This window comes from Lonchura striata, chromosome Z, assembly GCF_046129695.1.
Source record: "Lonchura striata isolate bLonStr1 chromosome Z, bLonStr1.mat, whole genome shotgun sequence".
NCBI lineage: Eukaryota > Metazoa > Chordata > Aves > Passeriformes > Estrildidae > Lonchura > Lonchura striata.
This window is the reverse complement of record NC_134642.1, coordinates 54588715-54611857: the sequence shown is the minus strand read 5'-3', so window position 1 is coordinate 54611857 and position 23143 is coordinate 54588715. Positions and strand designations below refer to the sequence as shown.

At 36.0% G+C, this 23143-nt stretch overlaps 1 protein-coding gene across 6 annotated transcripts in view; it reads left to right on the top strand.

The window, feature by feature from the left end:
- The window catches only part of CSNK1G3 (casein kinase 1 gamma 3), a 104288-nt gene that overhangs the window by 67567 nt on the left and 13578 nt on the right, over positions 1 to 23143 (top strand). For 4 of the 6 annotated variants that reach the window (XM_021546222.2, XM_077790351.1, XM_021546220.2 and 1 more), the window contains 5 exons: positions 225 to 373; positions 1371 to 1466; positions 2079 to 2174; positions 10505 to 10611; positions 10991 to 11014. In XM_021546222.2, coding sequence (XP_021401897.2) covers positions 225 to 373; positions 1371 to 1466; positions 2079 to 2174; positions 10505 to 10611; positions 10991 to 11014 — 472 coding nt within the window. Of the gene's footprint in view, positions 1 to 224; positions 374 to 1344; positions 1467 to 2078; positions 2175 to 10504; positions 10612 to 10990; positions 11015 to 16913; positions 17454 to 23143 lie in introns of those variants that run through there. The other 2 variants (XM_021546216.3, XM_021546218.3) reach the window with 2 other exon arrangements.

Genomic DNA, 23143 nt, shown 5'->3' with positions numbered 1-23143 from the left:
GTATATGTTTGGAATATGGTTGTATATTTCAGAATATGGGAGCATTTTAAAGAACATTATTAAGTAACTTTTCTTTCTGGTAATTCACAGATCCATGGTGAACAACTGTTCAGGTTTTATGGTGAGAGGTACAAATTGCTTTAAAATGAAATAAGGTGGTGGGGATTTTTTTGAGTTCCATTAAAACAGATAATAGCATATGTACATATTTCTTATATATCTAGAGGAAATGGCCACTTACCTACGTTATGTAAGAAGGTTAGACTTTTTTGAAAAACCAGACTACGACTACTTAAGAAAACTCTTCACAAACTTACTTGATCGCCAAGGCTATATATTTGATTATGAATATGACTGGATTGGCAAACAGTTGGTGAGTACAGTTCAGCTGTCAGTAATATAATGAGTTTTTCTATGATTGGTTTTGAGTTTCATAAGACACGGTCTTTTCAAGGCTGCTAATAGAGCTGTGAACAGCTGCTATTACAAGCCCATCTGCAGGTGCATGGTCTAACATTTTCTTTGGCTTGAGTGCTTCATATTCATTCTCTTTCCAAATGTGCTCTTATTATCAAAGTACATCACTGCACACTCCAAAATGAGGTGGTAGAAATTCAGATTGTTTCTTTAAAGGAACTTAAAATTTTGCAAGTAATTGTCATTACTGCATGTATTTTTTTTTGTTCCCAGTATTTTTAAAAGGCAGAGCTACAGCTTCTCTGCATAGGAGATGTACTCTAGATATTTATCAGTTCACTGTGGTAAAAGTTTGCATAGTTCATGAAATATTCCATTGCAGTGCTTCTAAGGTTTCAGGAAACACTCTGTATAATTTAAGAAATTGTAGAGGATGGGGTTTTCTTTAGCTTCTCAAATTTTTTCACTTCTTTTTATTATATAGGGAAGGGAGGACTAATATGTATATGTTTGACCAGTTTCAGATTATGCACTTCACTCTTCTCTGTGTGATTCTGAAAGAATTGTAGCATTTATTTTTTTGCAAACATATTTTTTGCAAAAATTAAAGCATTAAAAATTGCTTTAAGCTTTTCATGAGGTTTCATCAGAACGTCATAACTGCTAACTGCAGGAAGTATGACTAAAGTATTTTAGAAAATTAGTGTATGGTAATACTTAGAATTGCTACTTCAATGTATTCTGTAAGTCATGGTTTACTCTGTAAGTCATGGTTTACATTTTTTCTTGTTGGTATTAGTAAATATCTAGTGAAGCTTCTGCTTTAATCTGATAATTTTGTGTTATTTGAAACTGTCAGATTTAAATATTATTTTCTATTACAAACCAGTAACTTTTGGTGAGACTTAAATTTATTTTTTTTACCAGTTGCTACATATTATTTATATTTGTAGCCTACTCCAGTGGGTTCAATACATTCAGACCCTGCAATGTCTTCAAACAGAGAAGCATATCAGCACAGAGACAGAATGCAACAATCCAAAAATCAGGTAAATTACTCATGTAAGATTATCAGCATTACTATGTCTTTTGTCTAATGATTTGTGCTATGTTTTTATTAGAACTTGAAAATAAAATTGACTCTAGGCTTTGTTTTCACTTTAAGTAGATCTTTAGTAAAGTCTGTATATTTAGAGATAGATAAATATCTCCTAAAAGTTTGGGTGATTGAAGCTATGATATAGTGTAGGGAATTTTCTCTCTACTCACATTTCTTTATTCGCTGTCTCTTCTCCATATAGTCTTTTCTTTCCTTCTGTTCTGACATGTATGTATAACACCTTCACTTTTTTTTTAAACCAGGCTTATGACTTAGGTGGTAGCAATGTTAGGAAATCCGAGCTGTGTCAGTTTACTTAAGCAAAATTGGAGGGTTGGTTTAGTATACTTTTTCTTACTAGGAATTTTGAGGTTTAGTTACTTCAGCTCTGTATGAAAATTTTTAGGAAGGCATGTATGTTGATAACGTTGATGTGCAGTCTGTATAGGGATTGAGTGTGTAGTGTTCTGTACTTTTTAAAAATATGACAATGCACAAATTGTTTGTTTTAAATTTTTTTTTTCTTCTTTTGCATAAATCCTAATACATTCAAAAATAATAGTCAACAGACCATAGGGCAGCTTGGGACTCACAGCAAACCTATCCACATAATTTGAGGGCTCACCTGGCATCTGGCAGACATGGTGGCTCTGTACAGGTATTTTCTGCTTCTTTGCATGACCTAAATCAGTTATTTTGCATTTCATAACTACTTTCCTGTAATGTATCTCATGATTCATGTTTCATATTAAGATTGCTTATCAGTAATATTCAGAATGCTTCTATTATTTCTTACTTCACAGTTTGGTTGTCAAACCGAAAACAGGTGCTGAAGCTATGGAACTTTTTGTTGACGGAATTTTTCTTGCATCTTTCTTAGTAAAACTCGAACATAAAACAGTTGAGCTGTCTTTTTTACAGAATATATATGTATCTCAGTGAGAGCAACTGAAGGTTAGATTTTAAATGTGTTAATTGTATTAGCAACTGAAACCCACTGTTCATTGAATTCAGTGTTGTTCAAGCCATATTTTTTGTTCCTTAAGTAAACAGATTAAAATGCTACTTAGTGAAGTTTGCTTAAACTTCACTTTATTATTCAAATCATAATTGGCTAGAAAAATGTTCCCAGGGAAGCACCTCACACATCTCAGTGAAAAAATGTGTAGAAACCAAAAGTTTTTCCTATATTATTAGTTTATTTAATCTTCAAAGAGCTCTTTTCCTGGTTTGTTTTCAATTTTTGAAAATAACTTTTGAAATTTTTGATCTCACTCTTCAAATATATTTAGATGCAAAATAGTAGGAGTAATGTGTGAGGAGTTAATACTGAGAGATTCAAAATTCCAACTGTGAAGTCTACGTAAGATTTTGAGCTCTGAGTCCAAAATGAAAATGATTTTGTTTTGTGAAGTCTTATTTGGGTGGTGGATATGTGTAGAAATTGTCTGCTGGAGTTTTGATTATGACAACCTGAGTTATGTTGATTATGTTAATCTGTGTTTCTTCTGAAGTTTTTGGTTTGGAAAAAAATTGTCATGGCCTAAAGAAAGAATGAAAAGTTCAGGGTACAGAAAACAAGGCTGCAGTCCTGTCAGTGTGGTAACGTTCTCTAAATTTTGTTACTTTAGAAACAGCTGTCATGTGTAATGTAACAAAATGTAGTAGATGATAATTATTGCAGTGTATAAAGAAAAATTTAAAAGTTGTTTTGTTCTTCCCATTAACAAATATTTAAAAAGCTTTCTTTTCCCATATTTTAGGTTAGAAAAATACACATTGAATTCATTAAATTAGTTAGTTGAACTTTCAAAGTGCCATCATATAACTGTTGGCTATTGTGGCACTTCAGAAACTTTTCATTCTTTGTCAGGTAAAACATAACAATTACAAGAAATTTTCTTCCCTTGTAAAATATGCTAAATATACCCTTTGGGGAATGGGAGAACATTTTCTAGGAAATAACACAAATAACACTAGTATTCTTTACTGTTAATATAGTGTTGTTTCTATCCTTTTTCCTCACAGGATATAGGCAGTCTGTCTGAGTTCAGGTCATTTAGATCTGTTGAGGCTAAGCAATTGCCACATGAATAAAAGCACTGTGCAAAACTGCAGCCATGGTCTGTGTCTTTGAAGATCAAGTTGTGCAGCAGGATGTTTTCATATTGGATTGCTTTTTGTTGTGGCGTGGTCATGCTTCCTTATTAAGGGCACTTGTAAAATCACGTAGTATCTTCAGTTTTGCTGTGACATAGCCCCTGGTTGTTATCAAATACCTCTTTGTTGCAGGGATACTAACTGAATCATGCTGTTTGTTAAGTTGGTACATTAGCTAGCTACTTTAGTAGGATTCCTAACTGTTTTTGAGAAGACAAATACTAAAAATCCCACAGAAAATTGTTCACAGGTGAAGCTGAATCTGAGGTGTGCAATTAAAGTGTATTTATTTTTTTCTGTGATGTTAGTGATCCATTGCTCTTCTTTGACATCAGTTTTACCAATTTTTCTGCAAGATATGAAAATCTGTCGGATTATTTCAAAGTGACAGTGGAATGTTTTTAGGTCAGTGCTATTAGTCATCTAATACTAATTAGATGCTAAGACTAGTGCTGATGTTATTTTTTAGGTGATTATTAAACTGCACTAGTGATTATTTTCTGTGATATATTAACATTGAGGGAACTGACTATTTGTGTATATTTTTGTTAGCATATAATTGTATGCTCTTAGTGATAAGTTCAAGTGGGAACCATTGAGGTTCAAACTGGTTTGTTCATTTACAGATACTGTTCTATTTTTTGTACTAATTTAATTTTTCCCAGACCCTAGGCTTGTGTTCAGAAGATCCTATTGTGCTTAGACATGTCTAATTTTACTTTGTAGAATCAGTTGAAATTCAAATAGTACTAGGAAATTGAGTTGAAAAGGGAAGGCATCCATTCTTCCACTTACCTCAGTCCATTTTTGTAGTTCATGCAGACTTATTAATGATCAACTCATACCTCCCAGCAATTTGTTCAACAACTTCTGTGTCTTTGTTTTCCTAAGTTTGTCTCACTTCTCAGAATGTCAGTTGTACAAGACAGAATTACTTCTTTCTCTGCATGAGCTGTAATCTGCTTATGCACTCATAAAGATTGCATTAATATGTTCCATTAATTTTTTTCGTCACTTACTAACTGATCTTCTTCCTCTTATCTTTTTTTTTTTTTTCTTTTTTCCCATTGGGAAATTCTTTAAAAGGAAGTTAGATGGAAAGACTGGGTTAAAGAGTTCCCAGGAAAGTACTTGGGAACTGCTTGAAAGATTTTTATATTTGATGTAAGTAGTTTTCAGTTGCCAGATTCGTCTCCTTCAAGAAGTCAAGATAGTAAAGTGTTAGATGAAACAAATCAATTTTGCTAAACTTTTGTGAATGAAAAAGGTATTGTAATGACTTTTATTATTTTGTCTTTACTGAAAACTTTTTGAAAGTAAAATAAAGAATTGTGCAATATCACTTATGAATTCCTTAGAGGTGTAGACTGGGTATATTTTTTGGGTAGAGAATTCAGTTACTGAGATTCTTAATAGAATTAAGGGCTTTTTTTCTATGTCTGTTCTAAATTTTTGCAATTCTTTGTTGTGATTAGAGTAATGAAAATCAGGAAAATTTGTTTTTTATGGCAGACTTTCTAACTGAGTTTTGAATATAGCAAGTAAAAGATCAGTTTGTGTACTAATCCAGAACAAAGTACACTGAAGATTTAATTTTGCCATTTAGGGGTTTGGTATTTAGGCTTAACTGTGTCATGTTATAAATGGCCTTTGTCAAGGTTCCAGAGGACCATTTATGTAAGAAATCAGTCTATTGCACAGTGAATGTGTCATTAATGGGTGGTGGGTGGAATTTGGTTCTCTACCTCATGTCATAGAGAGTATTAAGAAATAACCAGTGATAAATATGCTTCTTTATATAGATGCTTTTCATATTAAACTTCTAAAGAACTGATTACATTTGAAAGAAGTAAATTTAAACCAGGATGAAGTTATAAAAATGCTTAAAGTAGTTTTAGGTTTTCAGTTTAGTGGTTATTCTTCCACTGGAAAATAGGTGAGTAGCTTAAGTTAATCTTCAATATTGCAATATTTCTAATTTGAAACTTTAAAAATGTTTATTTTTTTTAAATGTAATTATGTTAGTATTCAGGGAAGAATGTTCATATACATTTTGTAACAGAATTTTTAGATGCAAAACCATAACTTAAATATCCTAATTTTTTCACTATAGTTATATTCAAGTCTTCTAAGAGATTAATTGCGCCTCCCATTTTTTCATCAGGCTATTTATTTCATCAAGGGAAATCCATTCCAACTTGTGTCACAAGTAGAGAAATAGAAGTTTCTCTTAAAGCAAACTTGGTTTCAGGAAGCTTCTCTGTCCTAAAATTACAGCTTTTTATGTGGTTCTAGTGTGATAAATTTTCATTGTGCCTTACTTGTGGTACATTCTGGGTACAGAATTTGGTGTACCACTCCTTCAGTGCATATAGTGTCCTCTGGGTGACTTATTCTTGTTAATTCTGTTATGTTCTCATATCTTCCTGCCTGTGTTGTACTGATTTTTGAGATGATTGGCTCCTAGCTGGAGAGGAAAGTGTAATAATTTGCCTTATTAAAGGCTCTTTCTGGTCATATTGCATTGTACTTTACTGATATAACATGAAATTAAATTCATATAACTGTAGCCTTACTGTGAGTGGAACTGAAGCAGTCCTGCCTATCTCTTGCACTCCTTTGTAAGAATCTTTGTTAGTTTAATTTTCTTCATCTTAGTGAGGAGCTCCTAGAGCTGGTTTTGGCAGTAGTAATTTGTGTGAAACTCAGGGTGTCGTGGTTTGACACGGAAAAAGAATTTTTCCGGAAGGAAGAGGTCAATTTGGATATTGACCAATTGAAGGTGGACACGCCTCTGAGAACACAGAGGGTTAAAAGCAGAATTCCCAGGGGAACTCGCTCTCTTTGGTTCCACTCAGCCGCAGTGCAGCCTCTCCCCTGCCCGGCCGTGGCTGGTGGGGAGGGGAAAGGCCCATGGACTGATTGAGGTGGGCCCAAGGGTGGAGGGACTGGAACCGGGCTGGCCCCTGCAGATGGAAGGGTGGAGAAATCTGGGATGTCTCCGTTCCCCCCCCACCAGAGTTTCTCTCCCGAGAGGGAGAGAAAAAGAGACAGCAGCAGTCTTGTCAACAATTTCACTGAGGGGAAGGAGGAGCCGGGGGGGACGCAAGGTGCCCAGTGCGTGGGAGCCGGAGGCTGGGCATCGAGCCATCCTGGGAGTCCGGACTTTTAACCCTTCCTAAAAAGATGAAAGCTTTTTGAATTTTTTTTCTCCCCCTCCTCGGTTTGAAAGAGAGGAAGAGGGACACCTTGAACCCTGGGATGTTAGAAGGAGAAATTCTAGATGGGAGGCGGACATGGAGTGGCTTTTGGCTGGACTTTTCTGTGTTATCCACAAACTGAACCAATCTTCTCCTTCAAGAGAAACTGTATTTTGGGAGGATGCCAGTGAGTCAAGAGACCTGCTTCAGCTGGGAAAAGACAGAAGTAGAGTAAACAGAAGAAAATTAAGGAGTTTGTAGTAGTACCCCCTGTCCTCAGAGAAGGAAAAGAGATCTCTGTTCTTAGACCCTCAGCCCAGGGGGAAATGGGGGGGAACTGTGGTCTCCAAAAATGAAAAACTAAACTGTTGTTTTCTCCCCTCCTAGCAAGACATCCTTAAAAAGAAAAATCCTAAAAGCAGTCTGTCCATCCATGCATTGGTGGTGAGAGCACTGTGCATGGAAAGAAGGGTCACCATGGCAAACTTTTTCTCCAGGCAGTGCCATGTGTGACATAGCAGCGCAAGATGTGGCAGCTGTGTTTTCTTAGGGGGTCTGTGGCACAAGAGAGACTCTGTCTCCCTGAATAGACTAAGTATTGATTGTCTGGAGGGCACAAACCTAATTAGAGTCCAGATTGTATCTCGCTGTAGTTTGTTAAAGTTGGATGGTGGAAAGAAGAATGCTTTACAAAGTTTTAATTTTGATCTTTGTGTGTTTTTTTTTTCCCTTTTTCCTTCCTTTCTTTCTTTTATAATAGTAGCTTAATAAAGGTTTTTTTCCGTGTTATTAAGCTTAAGCCTGCTTTGCTCTATTCTCAATTCCATTTCACAGCATTCAATTAATAAGTTACATTTTCATAGGAGCGCTAGCATTGTGCCAGTATCAAACCATAACACAAGGTATTTATGGTTCTGGAGAAGGACGACTGATTTTTGGATTTATGCTGTATATGCTTTGGTTCACTTTTGCTTTCAGTGGTTGTAACTCTTTCCAGAAAGAAGAGCTTCATGTTCCTCCCATCTAAACTAAGTCATGCAACAGACACTTCATAGTATCTGTTTGTGTATTTGGTGAATGTGTATGGCTGAGTTTGAAGTCAGTTGGAAGTATAAGCTGCAGTAAGCTTTGTTCTTTGTTACCAGATAGTAGTGCATTGACCTCAACAGAGGATGATTTTGGCTCCTTTAAAGAGGAAATCAGCTTAGATTAGTACATGACATGCATAATAGTTACAATATTACAAATGTAGAAAGGACATTAAGATTCCTAGTAGCGTATTTTCCAATTCAAATGAAGATCTGTACATCTGTTTGACCTCTTTTTTTATAATGTGCTGTCCAAGAAGATAGATATCATTGAACAGGTGCTCCTGGGAAAGAAGTGTGAATGAGAGTGTCGTATGAACACCCCACAGATGCTAGAGTTGGCCAGTATGTTTGGTATCTATGTAAAAGTCATACATTTTTTCATTTGTTTTTAGAAAAAGAGAACAGGAGTTCTTGCAAATGCCTCTGCAGACTGTGACCTATTCTTTACAACAGTCAGGAATTCTAAGCTGCATTGTGTTTGCTTCCCATCCAGAACGGGCCATATACATGTCGTACTATTTCTTGATGTACCCTACTTCTGTCTGAGTAAACTGAAGGCTTCTGTTTCTCATCAGTCACTCAGTCTTGAGCAAGAATCTGATGTTCTTTTTAGAAAAGTTATTTTTAAGCCTAGATTATGGAGCAGAAATCCTGCATTATTAGGGCTGCAGGCAAGGTGGACCACAATGTTAATTGGGTGGTGTTGTTGTATATGGATTAGTGCAGGCTATAGTTGTGCTTAGTTATATAGGTAGGCACAGGGAGCTCCATGTGAGCATGGCCCCACCAGTGATCCCTTCCAACCATAAGCATTCTGTGCTTCCTTTGGAACCAAACTCATTTGGTAATCAAGTTGAGCAAAGGTTTTTTTAACTTTACATTTTTATGACTGCTCCTGTCTTAGATAGCAAATACTTCTGATGCACTTTTCCACTCTGGGTATTTTACAAGAAACAATGAAATGACCTTTACAATAAGATACCTGGTGAGGTGGTTGAGATAATACAAATATTTAATGATGACAGCTCAGAATATTCTGTGACTTTGTAAACCCAATAACTAGTAACCCAGGATGTTTGGATCAGGATGCCTGCATCACCATCTTAAAGTTTGTTAAAGTACAATTCCTACCTATTTCTGCCAGTGAATATAAAGTGATTCTATCACACCCAGTGATAAGAAACTAAGCTTAAGACACTTAATTGAAACTCCATTAACTTATCATTGTAGGAATAAAGTCCAGTCTCCCATGATTCCTTCAGTTATATTGACTAAAATTTAAATAATCAGTTTCCTGTGATCTCACATATCTTTTATTTTGTAACAAGCCTGCAGGGGTTTTTTGGTAGTGGTTCCTATTTTAGTGAAATTTGAAAAACGAAACTTGGCCTGAAGGGCATGGAAAATGCCTTCAAGTGCAGAAAACTTCTGAGGTGCTGTACTTAGTTACAATAGGAATGACAAAACAAACCTCAATTGGCTAGGTCTTAGCTCTGGTTATAAATAGATGAGACATAACTGCTATAATAAGAGGAGAGCTTGGCCCCTCACCTTTCATCTACCTTAATCTCTGACCATCAGGCAACAGCTGGTAATAATTTTTAATTACAGACTACTTTTAGTCTCTATAGCTGATTAATTGCAGATGTTTTCTGCAAACTTTTATACTATTTCTCCAGAATTATATTTTTATACTTGCTACCTTGCCAAGCAGTTGCTGCTATTTAGTAGCTAGTAGACGTTGTCATGGTGTTGTCACTTCTTTAGTGGTTCAGTTAGCACGGTCAGCAGCTCTGATCAGGTAGGCACTTGTCTACAGCCAGTTAGTTAACCTTTTTGTATTCCGTGGGGTGAATAATGGAGAGGCCTCTGGAATGGCTCCATTTGTCATGTAGGAAGACTGACAGGAAGTGAGAGAGATAATGTTGAGTTACACTTGGTTTAAAGTCTGAACAAATATTCCCAGAGAGCCACAGCTTTCATGGTGACTTGAACAATTTACATAGAAATTTGATGGTAAACTAATAGAAATGAAGATTAATCTAATTTTTATTAATTTTTTTGGCAGTAGATGTTTTCATGTCCTAAAAATCAGACACTATCTATACTTTTAGGTTTAGAAGACAGCCTTAATTTTTCCCTTTTCTGGTGAGTGTCCTAGGAGATACAACTGAATCAGACCTTCATATTCCCTCTGAATATAAAGAGCTAAACTAAGGAGCAGAGATAGGGCTAGACCGACTGTATTGGTTGGAAAAGTGCCTAGTGCCTTTCCTTAAGGCTCTGAAGAAATGTGGGGGAGATTAGCCCACTCACTTTGAGTCCATTGTAGAGGTTAGTTCCACTAGTAGATATGAAAGGAAAATTACAAGAACACAAGGGTGCTAGAATAAAATCTGGAGAAGATACTGTTACTGGAATAAAAATAAATATGGAAATAACAAAAAATGCTGTTTTTTTAAGATGTATTGAAACTATAGGAATTAAAAATATATGTCTGGCACTAGAATAATTTCAGGTCTTTCTTGTAATTTCAGGTAGTAAGCTCAACAAATGGAGAACTGAACACAGATGACCCAGCTGCAGGCCGTTCAAATGCACCCATCACAACTCCTGCAGAAGTAGAAGTAATGGATGAAACAAAGTATGTGCTTCTTTTTATATTCTTTGGATCTTCTGTGCTCAGCTGCTTTAATATTTTTTTCACAGAGTGTTTCAGAAATTGTTGTCTGAACTGAATAGCCATTGGTGAGGAGCAAAACTATAGTTCTATACTTGTAGTTTTGTCTGTAAGTTTCTAAATAGTAGAGTTCCTATAGCTTGTGGTTTTTTAGCCTAAGCTTCAATGACATGTCTTCCTATGCTGGCTAGAGAAGTGCATGCATTTTTGATGTTTCAACTAATTTTGAAATATTATTTTAAGATAGTGTTCTGACTACCAAAAGCCATGTGTAGAAGATATAAAATTCTTCCTCTATATTGTATTCTGATTCTCTTTTTTCCTTTACTCTCTTTCTGTATAGCTGCCAGAAAGTGTTGAACATGTGGTGAGTTATACAGTGCAAGCAGGCAGAAATAGCTCCAGGAGCTTTATTCTTTTTATTGGGTTTTCAGAAAACTTAAAAATAAAATGTCTATTTAGAAATGGCAAAATACATTTTAATTCTGTGAAACAGTTAACTGTTTTTACAAAAAGCCATCTTCAGGAGCTGTTCTGCCTGCTTCAAAGCCTGCTTGCTTTTAAGTTGTGTAGTTTGTGATATAGTTTAAATTGACTTTTTTAATGGGTACTAGAATATTTTTTATTACTTTCTATTCTGTTTAAAAGGGGAAAGCATTCTTTTCAAATATTGTAGCATTCAGCTAGTGTATTAACATCTGGAAAATAACCTGCATGAATAAGTAATGATTGCTAGTAAATGTTTGAAATTCTCCAGTTCTCTTTGTAAACAAGCTATTTTCCGAAGTATTAGTCTGCAACAACTTTCTAACTAATCACTAAAACATAACTTCAGAGTTCGTTAATGGTACAGTGTAATGAAAGGAAAAAATATTAAGATCTGTTGCCATAGGATGGACAACTAATATTTATATATTTGAGTAGTAAACTTAGACTTGCAGCATAGTAGAGAAGAATATTCTTGATAGCTAAATGTGGTATGAATTCCAACATGTTTCATTTTATAATTGTGCTTGAAATAGGATTTTACAAGGGTATGGATCTAGTTTACCATAAAATAGAGGCACACAGGTATGAAGGCTACATTAGCAGTAGAGCAATTCAGTAGCAGAAATTTTTCTAGGACCATTTTCCTGACTTTATAGAAAGGGGAAATTTCTCCAAATGCAATTTTTTGGGAAGCAATTGTTCTGTAAGTTCTGGTTCTGGTAGGTAGGTAAGCTTTATTTGCATGTGTAATTAATAATTTTGGGTGGAGGTGCTGGTAGGGCCATATTTTTGCACTAGCTTTTTGTGAGCACTGAGAAGAACTAAATTCTTTGCTGCTATCTTTGTGGAGTACAGTGGATTTTACTGTCAAAAATACAGTTCTCTGATATATATATATTTGAAACAAAAAAAAAAAAAAAAATCCAAATGGGGAAGCATATTGATAGGCTGCCCATAGATAAATTCCCTGTCCCCTCTCTTCAGATGAGCACGGTGATAATCTTTCTTATGCTCAGCTCATGTACACACAGAAAAATATTAAATTTCTTGCACTTTGAGTAGTTTTTAGCACAATAAAACCCATTTTTAGTACCCTATTTTACTTGGCTATCTGCAGAAAGAGAATTCTCAGGAGCCAAGATGCTCAGTTGCTTGAGCAGTGTAGGAGTTCACTTTTTCTAATATGAATACATAATGGACAAAATATGCTGTCCTTGACCTTTTTGGCTTACTCTTAACTGGTTTTGTTACAGACAAAATAACTAGTCAGTCTCCTACTCTTCAGACTGATTTTCTTGTTTTGAGTATGTAACACTCAAATTAGTGTTTCAGCACTGTCACTGTTTCCTCAGTGACTATAGGTTTTTCTGGGGTAGTTTTTTATATTTTGAAGTTGTTTTATATTTTAACGGTCATTAACATACATGCATGCCCACTCACCCTCACCCTCTCTCCAGCTTTGCTATCAAACATCAATGCATAGGTACACATATTTTTTCAGAAAGAGCACTTTAAAAGATTTAAATTTTTACATTTTAATATCATAATTACAAACCTAATACAAAAAGGGGTTGTGAGACATTTAAACATTTGTTTATAGATTTTACACTGAGGACTAGGTTAAGGGAATGGGATTACTAGTACCCTTCATGTCTGTGACATGTTTTTTTTTTTTCCTAAGGAGACATTGTTTTCTCAAAAGACTCTTTGTGCCTCTTTCATAATCTTTCATCCACCTGAAAGTATGAACAAAGCAAATCTCTCTTGCTCATATCTTTTGTTTGTAACATTTCCTCATACTCTGAGAAGACAAACTTGAATCTTATTTAGAAGTGCTTCATTCTTTGTTCTAGATGTTTTCTTTGTTTTAGAAGCTAGAAATGACTATATCTTCATTTAAACTATTTTTAAAAGGGTGCCCCTCATGTGGGATTGTCCTCATTATGTATAATTTTAACTGTGAACACAAGTGTAATTTAGCTGAATATTAGCGCTTCTGCTACCATTTCAGTGAAATCCTCTAAATCAGAAAGTAGAAGTTTGGAGTTTTTTCTTCAGTAAGGATTTTATTGTTTTGGGACATTTGACCAACATTTAGCCAAACATTTCATTGTTTGATAGTTATTTATCTACTCACATGCCATATATATGGTCTAAATCTTATGCCGTGTCATTTTCACATTTCTAGCATGACTTAGCAGTGGGTGTGGTGTTTTGGGAATTTTGGTGGGTTTGGTTTTTTGTTTGTGAGTATTGAGGGTAGAGGGGGTTGTTGATTTGGTTATTTTTGTTGGTTTGGATTTTCGGAAAAGTTGCTTTCTGTCCTATTTCAGTTCACTCTTACTGAAGTTGTAAAGCAAGGAGACAACTAACCTTATCACTCTGCTGGCCTGACACTTGGGGATCTACAGATCTATCTGTGATCTTCTACAGATGTGATTAACCTGTCTTTCTGGTTTTCTAGCCATCAGAACAGTTGATTCTATGAAGTATGTGTAATTTGGATAATCAAAAGGCTCTTCTGTGTGAAGGAAGAGAAGGGCAAACCGAAAGTGATTATATGATCTGTTCTTTTTGCATCTTGCATATTTTTTGCCACTTTCAACACTTATTACTAATGCTGCAGTAAAGTGTCTGCCACATGCTTGATGGCAAATATAAAAACACAGCTGTCTAAACAAATTAAGTTGCTTTAGAATTTTGGACCAAGGCACTGTTCAACTGGAAGGAATGGTATTTAACAGGAAAAAAGACGTGATAATGTCTGAAGAAGGATTGCTACCTCAGATAATATCTCAAAGGTCACTTTAGATAGTACAGGAAAAGTGCAGTGGTTTTTGCAATTTATAAGTTGCTGTTATACTGCCAACTCTAGAAATGTTACATAAACTATGATGAAGGTTAGCAGTCATTAAATACTTTAGTTAAAAAATTTCCTTTCCTAGAAGTAGAAATTTTTAAAACGTACCTACTGTATTTTACATGCATATTGAATAGTATAATAATTTTGTGGTTTACTAGTCCTTAATAATGTACCTATCTATAGCCTTAAATACAGTTCTAAGCAATGTAATAGCTATATTATGTCTAAGTGACAATATCGCCCTCTAGCGACAGTATGCTTTAACAAGTCTACATTTCTGTTATGAATTATACTCATTGAGAGATTGTGCACTATGAGTCTCTGACTCAGGGTTATGTTTCTTTCATAAAATTTATTTTCAGGCAATACTTTCTGTTCTGTCATAATCCCGTGTAAAGGTGCTTATATTTTTAAATTAACGTGGCCTTGGAAGCCAATTTGAAGTCTAGCACTTCCAGATTTCAAAACACAGTGTTTCAGTGTACTTGAGTTCCAATTTCCAAAACAGTCCAAAACAAAAGTTTTCAGCATTTAGTGATTTCTCCTTGAATTGAAATACAGTTGAATAGTTTATATAATTAAAAAAACCCCAAAGAACAGTTACCAGAAATTATACTCATAGTGTATTATCATAGTAGTATTATGCAAACTCCAGAACACCAGAGAATTAAAAAAACAGTGCTTTTATGTTGCTTAAAAATCGAACTCTTGAATTTACCATTGCATGGTGCCCTTTTTCTCTGGTTGACAGAGAAGTAGCAAACTAAATAGCATATGCAGAAGAAATAAAAAACAGTATGAGATTTGCAGCAAAGATGATTTTAAATTTTCTAATAAGAAAAGCAAGAAAACATAAAGTATCCTTGAATTCCAAAGAGGATCCAAGTAGTTCTAAATGTTTAAGAAGTCTGATCTACTTGGGTTGTGATCCATATAAGTGAGTGAAGAATTAAAATTCTAGATAGCTTTTCTAGAATATAAATTAACTATCCACTGTACTTCCATCTTCCTACAGTTACTTATGTAACCTGGGTTCTGTATATGCTAAGTTTATAAATAAAGACAGAATTTTTCTGTGGGCTTTCCCTAAAGCATGCTACTCTTGAACAGGTATACTTATATTTACCATCACAGTTGAGGGTAGGAGTTCCTCATCTACAGGATCATAGGATAATTCATGTTGAAAGGGAGGAGCACTGCTTTGCTTTGGTACATGCATATACATATATAAAATACTTGGAGTGAAAAAGGAATTAAACTAAATTGGAGTTCACACATCTACAAGTAAATTCAAAGCTTAAGTGGTAATGAATGTTAGTGCTTATAGGCAGATACTAAAAAAAAAGTCTAGTAGTTATGGGGGAATTTCAGTTACAGTCAGTGGCTAATGCTCTTCAAAACCAATTATATCTCTTCTTTAAGAAGTACTTTAAATTTAATAAATACAGTATGATACTTCTGCTAGCTGTAAAAATACTTATCTATGTAGTTTCCCCTACTGAATTTTAATTTTGGACTTCATCAATAACCAATGTTTTTTTCTACTGAAAGTTATGTAACTCTCAGAGCAGTTCTGGTCTGCCTCTGCCCACTGCTACTTTTTCAGTGACTGAGCGGCAGGGTGCCTTGGATATTTTGAGAAGGTAACTTCTGTCTCCCCTTACTTTGGATGTTGTTCTCACCCCCTGTAGAACCCTAGTTGTAGACCCTTATTCTCCCTGATTTTTAAATGCTCTCCCCATTTCCCGTATTCCAAACTAAATCATTGGGATTCGTTTTGAATTTTAGTGATACAAAATGCTTGGTGGACTTAAGGATTTACTGATCAAGGCTATTGATGGAGTACGTTTATATTTTCACTACTGCTGTACTTCATAGTTTAAGACTTACCAGTGTATAGTGCTGCAAGTGAGAATTCCATAAGCAAACCACAGAATGACATGGTACAAGCTCTATTAGAGTATACAGCTTGCATGTTCAGTTCTGGTCACACACATTGTTAACACTTTAGTGTGAAGCTTTATTTTTAAAGGTGTTGTTCAGGACCTAGGAGTTGCTTAAAATAAGCCTAACAGTACAATTTAAATGAATTTTGTGTGTGTTGTTTGTTGTTTTCTTCCTTATTTTCAAAAGTACTTTCTGGACTTTTGCAGTCCTTCTGTATATTATCTATATCTAACTCCCTCCTACTCTTTTTCATTTTGTAGTGTTCTTTCAGGTACTTTCAGATTATCTCTATTTGCCAAGTGAAATTCACAGTGTTTGTCAAGTTAGTTTCATTCATGTAGTATGTGATAAAAAAAAGAGAGAGAATATCAGTGTTCTTTATACTTAAGCTGTGATTTTTCACTGTAGTAGTTATTATTACAATACTGGGTCAGAACATTAATTATGTTGTTCATTAGGGTTTTATTCTAAAATGCCTCATAGAATAGCCTTGGGAAAAGTTTTTCTAAGTTCTGATTGACAAAAGAAGCTTGAATTATTTTCTTGTTTCAGCGAAAAGTGTCTTAAGTGCACATTTAAGTGTCACAGTCATAAGCACAAGCTTCCATTTGGTATATTGCATGTTAATATGAAAGAGTACTCAGGTAATGGAATAGTCTTTCTTCTTACAAATGCATTTTTAAGTCAGCCTGTACTACCTGTTCTTTTGATACTTTCATCAGTGCTCCAAGGTTAATAGCTACTTGCATTATAGTTTTTTTAGTTTGATAATTATTTCAGAAAAGGTGAAATGTGTCAAAAATATGTCTACTTCAATTTCTAATAAATCAGTTGCCTGCAATAGAGCTTAATGAGTTCCTTGTGGCACTGGCTATACTTGAGCTACGTACTTCAAATGAGACATACAGTAAATAGTTTAGTTTTGTGATTTCTTTTATATCATATGTAATTCATGTCACACTTGCAGGTGCTGCTGCTTATTCAAGCGGAGGAAAAGGAAAACCATCCAGCGCAACAAATGACTAGAACCAAACAGAACATGAGAAAATGCTTATTTGTTCACCTGTTGTCTTGTGATCTTAAAAAAAACCCAACAACAAAACCCAAAGTAAAAACCTCCATAATAAATACATTTTCTGAGGACTCCCTGAGAAACAATATTTTGTCTCTATGCTTTGATTTGGTTCTTCTGCATCCATCTTCTGTTTTTTAATATATCTGTTCTGAAAGCTTTAAGATATTGTCAAATAGGAGTGCTTCTTTTATCAACATATGGACCAATGAAATGATACAAAATAACAGTATCTTGAGCTAAACTGAACTTGAGAACTATTTCTTCTTTCCTAGAAAGTAATAGCAGTGTCTTAGATGAAGATGGATGTTATTAATAAGTTATTTGAGTTTGTAGCAGTGTATCTAAAGCAGTTTTCTTCAAAAATTAAGAAGAAAAATACAGGTACACAACCATAATGTGAAATAATAAAACCTTAAGATTTATTTTATGACACTTGCATTGTTTTTCTTCTTTTTCCTCACTATTACTGGTTAGTCAAATTGTTACTCCAGTCAAATTACCACTGTCTAAAGATACTGGGGATGTTGGTTTAACTGTTGGCAGTTGTTAAAATGCTGGTGCTACTAACAGAAAGTATTTCCAGTATCTTTTCAATTTGCAGACCTGCTTTTATTTTGCCTACAATGAATATTGCAGTACAGTAGAAATTAGAAGAGTGTTTGTGCAAGAATACAAATGTTTATATAATTTAAATTTTACATCTAGTAATGTTACCAAGATCGAATTACCTTCAAAAGAGCTTTACAGAGCAAACATTGAATCTGGTTAAAGCAGAATAAGTATGAAAACCTATGTGTTCACTAAGGTAGTTGATGGTTGACAGCATCTTTAACATGAAAATATGGACATGCCATTTAAAGTTAGCAGTGTACTATTTTGCTCTTTAATTTAGGTAATAAATGCAATGTAAGTAAGTTAAACTTCTGCCTTCACTGCATACTAGCCCAGAGCATCCCAAATATCTTGCCTTTTTTTTTTTTCCTGTAATTTTCTTGTCTTGCAGTGTAAGGTCACTAGTATCATAGGGTAGCAAAGATGTGTCAGATGCTTCTCTACAGTCCGATGAAGTGCTTGCAATATGAACAGACCAACAGTTCTGTAGGCAAGACAGCTCATTTTGTATTTTCTTCTTCAGAAGATATATGCTTCTTTTAAAGCCATAGTGACTGTTTTGGTTTTTTTCATGTTTAACTGCCATTTATTAAAGAAGGGCTGTAGAAGGTGAAGTGACTAGACAGATTTATTGACCAAAACACAGATTATCTCTGTTTCTTTAGAATTCTTGTGGAGCTAAGTAGCGTATTTTTTTCTGTCCATAAATGTCTTTTGGCATGCTTATTTATTTTTCTTCTGTTTTGTGGTAGCATTTAAAATATGTATAAAAGCAAAGGTACACCTCTGAATTAGTCATTGCATTTACAAGGATTTAAATTTTATTTTGTAATTTATTTTTCATTAAGAATCAAAAGTGTATTTTATGGTTTGGATTATGTGCTCATATGTATACTTTGATCTTTGTCATTATTACTGCTCTTACGTTTTTGTTTTAGAAAACCTGAATTTGGCCTACAAAAACACACTGTGTGACAGATCATAAGTTTTCACTTCACCAGAGTGTGTTACTGGTTATTTCAGACTCATAAAGTTATTTCTTTGTTTTTGTTTGAGCTGAGAAGTAGGTCACTTGACCATTCTCTTATGAAAACACATCCTTCTTTTTAGTACTTGTCCAAATATTTTGCTTATACATGTGGTATGTGTATTTCTCACACACCTGATGAGTTTTATTCTTGGAGGTTTTTAGTCTCTACTGTGTTTGTATGATCTGAACTCCATAACAAGACAGTGTGAATATTATTGACTTATAATGATTGAATATATAAAAGCTATTTATTTGGTGAAATTATTTGCAAGGCACTTGCTTTTCAGAAATTGAAGTGCTTGATTTTAATGTGGAAGAAGGTTTTCTTCTAGTAAAGCAATTTGCACTAATGTAGATATGCCAATATTATTTGCATTTATATACTTTTATTTTCTGTCTACAGTAATGAAGTAAACAATGACTGGATGTCTAAAACTGAAATACACCCCTCTTTAAATGTTTAAAAAAATATAGTTTTTTAAAATTTGCCTTTCCCCCCCTTTCCTACAGTTTTAGACAAAGTAATGTTTTAGGATGTGCTGAACAAATTTAATCTCTTTGGATGAAATTTGAATTCAATGAATTTTGAAGCATGATTCTCCTAATGCTATCTTGACTTACCATTATGTATGCTTACTTAACAGATGTTACTGTTACATGCTTTAATAGACCTGATAACAGCAATGGAGTGAGGAGACCTCAATGCACACATTTGAAATCTATTAATGGATTGAAGTTTATGCTGTCTATGCCACCTTAAAAAATACCTAAAGAGGTCTAGGAAATGCATGAAAAGGACATGTTTTGGGTTAAAAGAGGCCCTTAAAAACATCTAGTCCAAACACAAAACACTGCTACACCCTCCTAATGTAAGTGTGGAAATGTTTCACTGGATCAGGTTGCTCAGAATCCCATCCAACCTGACTTTGAGTATTTCCAAGGATTGAGTATCCACAGCTTCTTCAGGCTACTTGCTCCAGTTGCCTGTCTGACCACCTCCATGGAAAAAAAGGTCTTCCATCCAGTCTAAGTCTACCCTCTCTGAGTTTAAGTTCTTGTTCTGTCACAGGCCTTGGTAAAAAGTCTCCATGTTGCAAGTATTGAAAGCCCACGGTTAGGTATTGCCAGAATAATATTTTCTCCAGGCTGGAAAAACCTAATATTCAGCCTTTCCTTATAGGAGGGATGTTCTCATCCTCTCATGATTTTTGTTGCCTTCTCTGGGCCTTCTCTAACAGATTGCAAGTGTTTCTCATGCTGGGGACCCCAGAGCTGGACATAGCACTGCAGTAGGATCTCACTAGAGCAGAGCAGAGGGGCAGAATCCCCTCACTCACCCTTCCTGCCCATGCTGCTTTGGATGTAGTCTAGGACACAGCTGACTTTCTGGCTGAGTGCACATTGCTGTGTTATGTCTAATTTTTCATTTATCAGTATCCCCAAGTCCTTCTCTGGTCTAAAACTCTTCATCCACCAGGCTGTACTTAGAGTGGTGGTTGCCCTGGGCCAATTGTAGGATGTTTAAATTGTCCTTGCTGTCCTTCAGAAAGTTTGCATGGGTGCACTCCAAAAGTTTGTCAAAATCCTAAAGTACATAGAAGGTTGCTTTTGATAAAGGTCCACTCCTAGGTTTGTTGTTTGCATCTAAAGATAGTCTGATGGGTGAAGTGAAGATTTGTAGCTGTTTTGGTCACAATTGATTATGCAGATATTAAGTTCAAGATAACTTGCACTATGAAAAAAAATATGAGCAGAGCTACTACCCAGGATTATGGAAGAGCAGGCTTCTTGCTTTGTTTGGTCTGGTTTGTTTATTTTTTTGTTTGTCTGGGTGTTTGGGTCCAGGCATCCAGTGGACTTGTGTACAGAGAAAGGCCGCTGAGTGATGTGGTGGTTGAAGGCTGTCTTGGGCACAGAGATCACAAAATGATAGAGTTTTTTGTTTTCAGAGAAGTGAGGCAGATCATCATGACTGCCATCTTGGACTTTTGGAAGATAAACCGTGGCCTTTCAGCTTTATATCAGAGCAGACTTTGTATAGTATGGAATATTCATTTGGTCAGTTTGGGTCAGTTGTCTTGTTCATGTCCCCTCCCCTGGTTTGCCCAGCCCCAGCCTGCAGGTGGTAGAGGTGCAGAATCTTGGGGGGACAGTGCTGATGCTGGGCCAGAGCTGCTCAGAGGTAGCCAAAACACTATGCTGTTACCAGCAACACAGCAGCTACTGACACACAGCACAGAAAGTGAGGGCTGCTGTGAGGAAAAGAACCCATCCCAGCCAGTCACAATACAAGTAAACATGATAGTCATCTGCAAGAAGAAGAAGATCCAGGGAACCAACAGGTCTGTCAGCTTGACCTCAGTGTTGGGGAAGATCATGGAGCAAATAATTTTGATTGCCATCACATGGCAATCACATACAGGATGAGTAGGGGATTGGGCCCAGCCAACAGAAGTTTACAAAAGGCAAGTCCTGCTAAACCCACATGGTCTCCTTTTTTGGCAAGGTGATCTTAGTGGATGAGGGAAAGACTGGATGTTATCTGCCTGGGCTGTAGTGCCTTTGATATGATTTCCCCTAGCATTCTGCTGGAGAAATTTGCCACTCATGGTTTGGAATTGTGCACTCCTCACTGGGTAAAAAAACTGGCTGTGTGGTTGAGCCCAGAGTGTGGAGCATGGAGTTACATTCAGTTGGCAGCTGGTCTTACCTGTGATCTGGACCAGGGCATTGTGTGTAGCCTCAGTAAGTTTACAGATGACACTACATTGCGCAGGAATGTAGATCTGCTGGAGAGCAGGAAGGTCCTGCAGAGACTAGACAGGCTGGATCAGTGGGCTGAAATTAGTTGAATGAAACCTCAAGGCTGAGTGCTGAGTCCTGTCATTACAATAATCCCAGGCAGAACTACATGCTGGGGAAAGAGTGGCTGGAAAGGTGCTCAGCAGAAAAGAACCTAAGGGTGCTGGTTGACAGCAGCTAAACAGAAGCCAGCTGTACCCTGAAGAAGGCATCCTGGACTGTATCAAAAACGGTGTGGCCAGTAGGAGCAGGGATAATCCCAGCAGGATAGTCCCACTATACAGGGTGCTGGTGAGACCATACCTCAAGTCCTGTGTTCCCAGAATAGAAAAGACATCGAAGTGCTGGAGGCAGTCCAGAGAAGGGCAGCAGAGCTGGGGAAGGGTCTGGAGTACAAGTCTTGTGCAGAGTGGCTGAGGCAGCTGGTGGAGTTTAACCTGGAAAACAAGGCTCAGGGGGGACTTTGAGGGTGTAGCCATGTGGGGATCAATGTCTTCTCCAAAGAAACAAATGACAGGACAAGAAGAAATGGCCTAATACGGCTGCAGGAGAAATTTAGATTGGATATTGGGGAAAGATTTCTTCTTTAAAGGGGTTCTCAAGCATTGTAACAGGCTGCCCAGGGAATGGTAGAGTCGCCATCCCCGGAGGTTAATAAAACATGTAGATGTGGTTTTTCAGTACCTGGTTTAGTGGTGGGCTTGGCAGTGCTGAAAGCACTTGGGTTCGATGATCCTTAAGGGCTTTTGAAACAGCATTCTGTATGAATGGTAGGAATGCACTATTATACTGTATTTGAAGTGCACAGTGTGCTGGCATTGACTGGCCATTGCTTGGACATGAAGAGCCATAGCTGACCAGTTACCTTTCTGTGGTTCAGTTTGAGACAGCATAGCTGCAAAATATTTATTTGGTTTTTGAGGCAGTTGTCTGTGGGTGACTATGTAAACCCCCACTTATTTTGACAGCTGGGGCATGGGTTTCTAAATGAGTCTTAAATTCATCACACATTAGTTTAGTATTTTCTCTATTTTTCATTTCTTGCATTGGCTAACGAGTTTGTTGTGATACACCTAAACAAAATAGCAGGAGTTCTTTACTGCTTCAGAGATATAAATCTTGAAATTCAATAGTAATCCCTCTTTTTTTGGTTTTGTGGATACATAGGTTCTGAACTTTGGTGTCTGCTTCAATTTGAATTAATTTTTGAGAGGAAATCTGTTTTCATCCACTGAGAATGTATGTGGTCTGCATTCTGCCATATAAGGTTGTCCTGAGGATCCCTGCTAGGGGTTTTTTTCCATATTAATGCCCTCTTTCCATGAACAAGCGGGACTGAAGACAAAGTTCTTTAGATCTCCCAAGAATTTGGCAGGTAGTAAGTATATATAAATTATGCCAATTTGATTGGTAAACCTTCCTGCATGGACTAAAATCACAGCTGGATGTAACAATCTAAATTTGCTGAGATAAAACTAAATGTGAAGAGTTTCTTACATGGAGGATAAATGAATATATTTCTAGATTTAGTTTCTTAAATGAATAAATTGTATTCTATAATCAAATTGTGCTATACCATTTTATTAAATAGTTACAGAAAACTACCCTTTCTGGAAAAGACAAGGTAAACTTTTCTAGTCTTAGGAATACTCACATGTTGCAGGTGAAATGAGCCCTC